The 8,460-nt window shown below is 42.0% G+C and overlaps 1 protein-coding gene across 2 annotated transcripts; it reads right to left on the reverse strand.

Annotated features, from left to right (window-relative positions):
• Positions 1–7: 7 nt before the first annotated feature.
• trim47 (tripartite motif containing 47) lies at positions 8–6,303 on the reverse strand. 2 transcript variants are annotated; one of them, XM_076274652.1, is made up of 8 exons: positions 6,110–6,303; positions 5,455–5,672; positions 5,221–5,266; positions 4,395–4,490; positions 3,963–4,187; positions 3,434–3,456; positions 3,200–3,315; positions 8–2,390 (listed from the first exon to the last, which is right to left on the reverse strand). In XM_076274652.1, the coding sequence occupies exons 1-8, from the start codon at positions 6,296–6,298 to the stop codon at positions 1,861–1,863; spliced, it is 1,443 nt and encodes a 480-aa protein (XP_076130767.1). In that variant the 5' UTR covers positions 6,299–6,303; the 3' UTR covers positions 8–1,860. The 2 variants fall into 2 exon arrangements, with proteins under 2 accessions (XP_076130767.1, XP_076130766.1); XM_076274651.1 differs by having other exon boundaries at positions 3,422–3,456.
• Between the last annotated feature and the right edge of the window lie 2,157 nt (positions 6,304–8,460).

An 8,460-nucleotide genomic window follows, 5' to 3' on the forward strand; every position in this document is an offset into this window, starting at 1 on the left:
TTGCCGTTATGGTTCATTACATATTGTATTTATACTAAAGCATAATTCTCATACACAAGTTAAAATGTTCACAGTTCAGATGTGCAACCCCCACCCTACCCCACCCCTTCAGCAACATTTCACAATGGCATAACATGTCCAATACACCTTGTGGCAGGGCACTTACAACACAAAAAAACAGCCATAAAACATAATCTGGAGGAAAGGCTTAGAAAACATACAATATGAAAAGAAGCACATTTAAAGGGAACTAGTGTGCCAGACCCGGTCACTTGATGGGAGGGGTTAAGAAAACATGGCCGTTTTGACAATGTGAATATGAGCATAAAACATGACTTCCATGAAACAGAGTCAAAGGCTTGTGGTCCCACAAAACACACACACACACACACACACACAGGTGAAACTAGAGGTGCACCAATGGTGCGCTGTTCCTCTCCTTTGCAAGGAAAAGTTCCTTTATTAGACTGCACATTGGTACTGGCAACTCCCTTTGATTTTGTGAAAACAAAGCATGGATATTTTAGTGATGGTACAATTTTGCATGTCTGTGGATAAACAAGCTTGGGAAGCTTTGGACTGGATATGGCAATTACAGGTTTTCATTCCTTTATGTGTACAGGTTGTTTTATTTTTGCACGCATTTTCCCCTCTCTGTTGGACAAGGTTGGGAATAACCATAGTAACACTGCCATCCAATCATTAACCCAAAATAAATACTCCTGGGATAAGTTTCCTTTTCATAGTTATTGCTACTAAATTTTAGTGTCTTGAAATGTATAGTCTTCCAAGGAACAGTTTAACAAATAGCTTTATACATGATAAATGGATTTGCTGTACATTGTGTACTTTCAGATGCCACTCATCTGTGTGGCCTTCCCTAGAAACTCTTTCATATCTGTAATTGAGGTCTGCAAAGTCTATCTATCATATACATATAATCACGGTTGCTATTACAATAGCTACTAATCTTAGAAGATTCAGGAAATGACACCCAAATCAAAAAAAACTTTGATAAACATGAGATAGCTCATTAGAATTTGGACACACACACACACACACGTGCACGCACACGCCAACGCACACGCCTTGGAACTTGGAGTAGGAAAAGGCTTATTATAAATAGTATTGGTGCACATCATAAACGCCTTGTATCCTAAAATCATCAATCATTAAGTAACTAAAAGATTATTCCAGTGCCTGCACTTACAAATGTTTGTTTCTTCATGTAAATAAAGTCTACACAAAACTGAAAAGTAATGAAGAGGAAAAAATACAGTTCATGAAATTATAAAACTGTAACCAGGAAAATAAAACTATGAGTAACATGAAATTAAAAGAATTGAAATAAGCTAATATTTAAATTGTGGCAAATAGTGTGCACAACCAATTATTTACAATAACATTTCAATGGCAAATGAATATAATTACAGGAAAATATAAATGTAAGGGGTAGCTGATTTATTTGAAATTAACTCTTTAAAGTAACAAAAACACTGAAGTCAAAAGCTGACTTGCAGTACATCTACCTGATTGTGGTTGTAGGGCTACATGGATTCTCCAACTCCAACTCAAATAAAAACACTTAGTCCGAAGACCATTGATATCGTGGCATTCTGGGAATCCAAAGCACTAGAAAGCAACTGCATCGCAGCCCAGAAAAATCTGCACATCCTAAGAGTTAAACACAGGGCAGCTGTTGGTCACAACTCTCCTCATATGTAAAATACGGAGACACACTAGGTACATCCTGGAGGAGTTGTGCTTGCCTCCGCTACCTGCGTTTGCGGCTCTGTTAAGCATTTTTAAAAACCCTAAACGTTGTTGGCCAGCAGACTCCACCACCCCCCCCCCCCCCCCTCAGTAGTAGTGGCAGATCTGGAGCCGGCTGCCGGGGTCATTCTTCCCTGGGCTAAAGAAAGGGGACACGGGCTCGTCAAAGTAGGCGTTGAACGCGTAGATGCGCTTCATGGTGACGGCGTCGTAGAAGGCCACGCGGCCGCGGTCATAGTCCAGGAAGACGCCCACGCGCGGCGAGTTCCAGTAGTCGGCCACGGGGATGCGGGCGTCCTCCTCGTTGGCGTACAGCCGGTCCTGCAGGCACAGGCTCCAGTAGCCGGCGGACGGCGAGAGGTTGACAAAGCCTTTGCGGTTGCTGTACTCGGTGGTGACGCCCAGGTACCAGACGCCCTTGTCGCGCACGTCCACCTCCCAGTAGTGCTGACCGCTGGAGTACTGCGCCGTGGCCAGCACGCCGAAGAAGCGCGTGAAGCGCTGCGGCACGTCGGCCTCCTGCGAGCGCGTGCGGCCCTCCTCCACCTTGGTGTCGAAGTCGCTGATGGCCAGGCAGGGGTGCGCCGTGTCCAGGTCCAGCGTGAGATTCTGAGGCACTGCGAGAAAAAAGAGAGAGTGAAATAGAGAGACAGAGAGAGAGAGAGAGAGAGAGAGAGAGAGTGAGAGACAGAGATAGAGAGAATGAAAGAGAGAGAGAAAGAGAGATACAGATAGACAAAACAATAGAGATAAACAAGGATAGAGGAAAAAAAACAAGAGAATGAAGAGATACAGTTTTATATAGATAGATAGAGAACGAGAGAGAGAGCAAGAGAGAAAGAAAGAAAGAAAGAAAGAAAGAAAGAAAGAAAGAGCGAGAGAGAGAGAGAGTGAGTGCATATTGTAGATGACTAATGCAGTTCTCTGCCAAAAGTGGCACGGCAGGGCTGGTGGCTGTGTGTTGTGAGGGAGGGGAAGCAAAGCTGGATCACTTGGAGATGAGTAAGATGTAGTATTTAGTGTCGAGGGATGATGTAGGCGTTCTAGAAAGCACACTGTGGACAATGTCCCACTGAACTGCTGCTCTACATTGACTCACTGGACAGAAAGTGGACACACAGGCCTCAACATATGATCAGCTAAAGCTCCAGAGATACTGGTACTCCGAATACTGTGTCGCATGACATGAGCTCCAAGACACAAACTGCCAGTGGTACACTCAGATCAATACCATCTGGACACATCCTGACCACTGTTTACATCCAATAGGGGGATGGTGGAATAAAGCCTTTGGCTCCCATAGACTAAATGTGTGACTATCTCAATATACTAACAGTCTATTTTCAGCATCACTGACGTGCCTTACTTGATACTTGATTGTATGCAGGGTGAGTAGTGGAAGCTCAGTGGGATGCTGCACACTCACTTGTATGTAAGACATGCATCATCTTCTTCCACATGATGAGCTGGAATGGTCCTGTGAACTCGGTCCAGTCTGGGGGACAGTTGGTGGCCGTCACAGAGCTACTTCCTTGAAATGGACTATGGGGGGGGGGGGGAAAGGGTTTTAGAGGATCTTCAGTCAGGCCACACAACCAAGCACAAAAGGGCACACTTAATGACTCTGTGAAGGGAGCAAGTTCAGTACCATTGAACCCACCTGGTATACAACTTCCGAATGGCCTGTGGAGACATAGACAGAAAAAAAGGATTATTATGATTTTGAACTCCAAAATAACAACATTGTACATGACAACCTGAGGAATATACTATGAAGCAAGGTTACTGGCTAGGTAACTTCAGGAGTAACTGCTGATGTCCAAAAGAATGCTTAACTGCACATATTGCTTCTGAAGTGACATTGTTTTGAGATCAGCGGTTACTCCCAAAGTTACCTGGGTAAGCCAGTAACCTCGCTTCGTAGTATACTCCTCTGGCTAAACTAAACAAAAATACAAAGAGAGGAATGAGGAGATAGAGTTTTATATAGATAGATAGATAGATAGAGAGAGAGTGAGAGAGAGCAAGAGAGAGTGATAGAGAGTGAGAGACAGAAAACAAGAGAGAGAACGAACGAACGAAAGAAAGAAAGAAAGAAAGAAAGAAAGAAAGAAAGAAAGAAAGAAAGAAAGAGGAAGAAAGAAACATCACCAATGTGACCACAACCAAGTTAAGTGCTGTAGCCCGACCTCAAAGTTGGCGGAGTCGCTGAGCTGGTTCTGGATGTCTGTGATGGCCTTGTCCACCGACACCTCCTCGCTGCTCACCAGCTTGAGGTTGTCGTCGAGCAAAGCCACAGTGGCCACCTCCTCTGCCTGCAGACTCTCCAGGAGATCGTCCTTCTCGTCCAGGAGGAACTGTACCATCGCTCCCACGTCCTCCTCAATCTTCTCCTTCAACGCCTGCTTCTTCATCTGCATCAGGAAGGGGAGGTTTTCAAGTGTGCCTCAGAAAATTAGATTCACACAGAATTTACAGCATCTGCTAGATTAAAGTGCATCAATGATGTAAATGTCCTCTGGAACGTATTGCAAGACAAATACTGCAAAACAACTTCTCAAAGTGTGACACAGAAGCATATTTCTTGAGTAGACATAACATGTCCTTTGTTTGCAGACTACCTTGGCATCATTCTTGGCCTGCTCGTCAATGGCCTTCACTCTTGAACACATCGACTTCTGCCAGTTCAGCTTGATAAGCCTCATCCTCAACTCACTCTGCACACAGAGGACACACCACAGCACGTCACACAATAGGGTTGTCTGCAGCCATTTCACAATAGGAAATACAAAGCAGTCTCTATAATCTGTATTTAACAGATAACTAGTTGTGAGACAGATTAGATCACATGGCGAGTGCTTGTGACACTGCTCGCTGGTGACCTACCCTCACGTACTGAACACACATACGTACATACACACACACACACACACACACACACACACACACACACACACACACACACACACACACACACACACACACTACAAACATGTTTGACTCTCAAAGGTCTGATTACTAGCATCCAAGACAAACCTAAAGAATGTATCTAAGCTTAATAATAGGGAGGTGGATGTGCACGTATTACATGACTGTTACACTGAAACAGCTACAGCATAGGAAGGACTGGATGCCAAGGCTATTAATTGAATTCCAAGGGGACAAGCCCTGATTCATAGTACGCCTTCACTGCTAATCATCTTGGAAAAAAAGAACTATGTAAATGACTACATACAACTGTAATACAAGGAAGTGAAAGTGTAACATTTCAACACAGCAAAGGTTGTATTTATTTTGATTCTGGTCACCTGAAGGATGCTAGTCAGCTTAGTGAACAGTATGACAAGTCAGAAGAAGACTCATTCCTTAGGATTTGGTGAAATAAAATCAGAAAAAAGTCAGAAAACTTTAAGTTACTGAATGAAACAAACTAAACTGTGATCCCACCTTCATGTCTTCAATGACTTCTGGTAAAGGCGCCACTTCATGGTGTCTGAAAAAAAACGAATAGAAAAAAAGAAGATAAGTAGCCATGTTAAACAATTATGTAACTTTTTTTGGTTTGCAAATTAGCTACACTTACAACATAACCAGAAATGAAAACTAGCCTGTATAAGAATTCAGGACTCGGTCCATCTCTCTACGACTGGTGACAAAGCTTGACAAGATTGCTGTGCTTACCTATGTGCCCTCGACTCCCTGCACACAACGCAGATGGGTTTACTATCGCTGTGACAATACAACTTCAGTTCCTCGTTATGTCTCTCACATTTCCCATCCATTTTTATGGACTTTGATGGGGCAGCTGGCTTGACTGTCTTCAGACAGTCAAATTCACTTAATTTGTCGACCAAATTCTTGACCAGGTAATTCTTGGTAAAGCTCATCTTACCAAATACCTACAGATAGAAAACAAAACACAGAGATGGCGTTAGAATCACATTCAATTCCATCCAGATGTTACCGAGAATGGCAACAACTAGCGCCGACAACAAAACCTTTTGTTGACTTCACGATTGGAAATGTTTACTTGCCCTTTCCCCATCAAGCTAACAATGCATCAACTTCCAAATTGCTGCAGGAACACTTCAGCACTACCGTTAGATTGCTTGCAATAAGAGAGCTTTGTCTGGCCACTGTGTTCGACAGCTCTTTTATCATGACAGCACACAAGAAACTTAAAGAAGAAGTGGTTGTTCTTAAGCATTAGTGAACACGAAATGTCATGTATTAACTTTAACTACCATTTCATCCTATAGCAACATGTAGCTAGCTGGCTAGCTGTTACTAACAGCAGGCAGCAAAATAACAGCCTCAGCCACATACAGTAGCCTACCATTCTGCACTCCGGGCATTGATAACCAATATCATCGCCACCGTTTTCTTCCCAGTGCATAAGGATGCACACACGGCAGAAATTGTGACCGCATTTCAAAATCACTGGGTCGTTGAAATAGTCCAGGCAGATGGCACAGACCAATTCCTTCTGCAGCTCCCCTCTGTTTTTCTCAGCTGCAGTAGCCATGTTCACTCGTCAACGCAAGGTTGGGGAATGCGGGAAGAAAGCGGATATACCAACAGGCAACAGCGTCAGCGAATAGGATTGTGGGACCTTTGGTCCAGGGTTCTGGTGCGATTTTGTGCTGATTGTAACTGAACCACTGACCTAGTCAAAACAATGTTAAAAACAAAATGATCACGTCTTCACCATACAGTATGTTTAGGTCTTACACAAGTAGAAATAGCCAAGACCTGTGATGAAATAAGTATAAGTGATGATAAAAAAAAAAACCAAATTCTAACCACTAGAGGGCGCAAACTGTTTTTGTTCCATTGTTTTTCTTGATTATTGAGGTACTTGTGATTATTCCCTGGTAGTCCTTGAGCCAGACTCCCCAATTTTGATCAATCGGTACCATTCGTCGGAATAGGTATCATAGTTATTTTTGACAAGGTATACCACCCTAGAATTAGAAAATATATGACATTGTATTTTATTCACCCTGTTTATGTATGTCTATAATTGTAGGAGGACATTTTAACCTTTCAGATCTGTGTTCAAGAAAACCATGTATCCATGTAACCATTTTCTGTATATTTTACTCATGTGTTCTTTTACTTTTGATTGTGAGCAAGTTATTCATAGAAGTGTATAAATTAACAGAAATTGGGATGATGAGAGATGTTTATCATTTGTGACATTCTTTCTTAAGGTTATTGGGCCTGCTGGTTTGAGAGGGGGCCCTGAGATGGAGCTGCCATCTTCACTAAGGAGGTTGGCGCCTTCATGTACAGTATGTTAGGTCAAAGTTTGGGTAAATATCATTGTTGTCAAGGGATACATCCTTGTATACAATGTTGGACGAGTTTGGGTGATGTGGTCAGTGAATATTTGACATGTCACAAGGGAAGATGTAAGCTTCGACAAGTCCTATAAGAAGTGTGCCTTTTATCTGTATCTTTAGACTGCGCTTGTTAGGGACACGGCGTAAGTCTCTGGTACTGTGAATAAAGCTCTCTGAGATTTCTGACTGACTGCTGACTGTCTGAGAAATGTTTTGAACAATTCAGAATTATGGCACGACACTATGCAGGGATAGCCTATGGACATAGGCTTGTAATTCTGTGTGTGAATGCACTTTTAACAAGTGCATTATCAATCACATAAGCAAATAGAGTCATGCGTTTGCTAAATCAAGCATTTTGCGTATTGCATATGTTTGAGAAAATGTAAATTCAGCAAAAAAGGTTCACATTTCACAATAAACCTTAGTGGTTTTGCCTGAGTGGGAAAATGCCCAGTAATAAGACAACACTTTAGCTGTTAAATGTCTACTTGGGTTGTTACGTAATGGCTACACTTAGAAATTTAGACATTACAAGGATTATCTCAGTTATTTTTGTGTTACTTTTGTCCATGATGTCTGAGGTCAAACCTCAGTTTGACTTGTTGCTCTCATGCTCGCTAGGATGCTTGTGTGTTTCAGCATTGTAAATAAAGCTTTGTACTCACATTGCATCTTTGTAAGTCATATTGTAAGTCATATTGCACCTTTTGGACTGACTATTATTTACGAGAAATCATGAGAAAACACCTTCCTGCCTCATTCAGCTCTCTGACTTCTGAAGCAATTAAATTGGTTACAAAAGGTAGAAAGACCCACTGCACTGTCTATAAAGGACATTAAGTTTTGAAAGTGTTAAAACCACTGCCCATTTCTGAAATCTCTCTGAAGACCCTCATGTTTAGGAAACAATTTGATTACTACTGTAGCAATAGACACATAATATCTGCAAAAAAATCAATTACCTCTCTTGTCGCTATAAAATGAGAAAAATGCTATGTTTGCCAGTTATATGTTTGCCGTAACCACACACATAATTGTGAAATCACCATAAAGCCCAGGATATCCTCTTGAGAGTGTACATATCAAATAGATGGCATAAATGGTGCTTGACTTACAGGTCTTAGACTCATGTCCCCCACAGCAGACAAAAATGAATTGCTGGTCTTAAGAGGTTAGTGGTGAATAGGCTAAAAATCTTAACTAATGAATATCGTCTGTTGAATGACCAGCCAGAAAATGGACCTGACAGTGCTGCCAGGAAACCCTGGGCCCCTTAAGAATGAAACTAATGTGTGTAATTGTATGCCATGTTTTGCTTGAATAAATAACTATTTGAAAT

This window comes from Alosa pseudoharengus, unplaced genomic scaffold (assembly GCF_046254945.1).
Source record: "Alosa pseudoharengus isolate Yale_2024_CS ecotype anadromous, Long Island Sound unplaced genomic scaffold, YU_APseudo_1.1 YU_APseudo_1.1_scf_8, whole genome shotgun sequence".
In the NCBI taxonomy this organism is placed as follows: Eukaryota; Metazoa; Chordata; class Actinopteri; order Clupeiformes; family Clupeidae; genus Alosa; species Alosa pseudoharengus.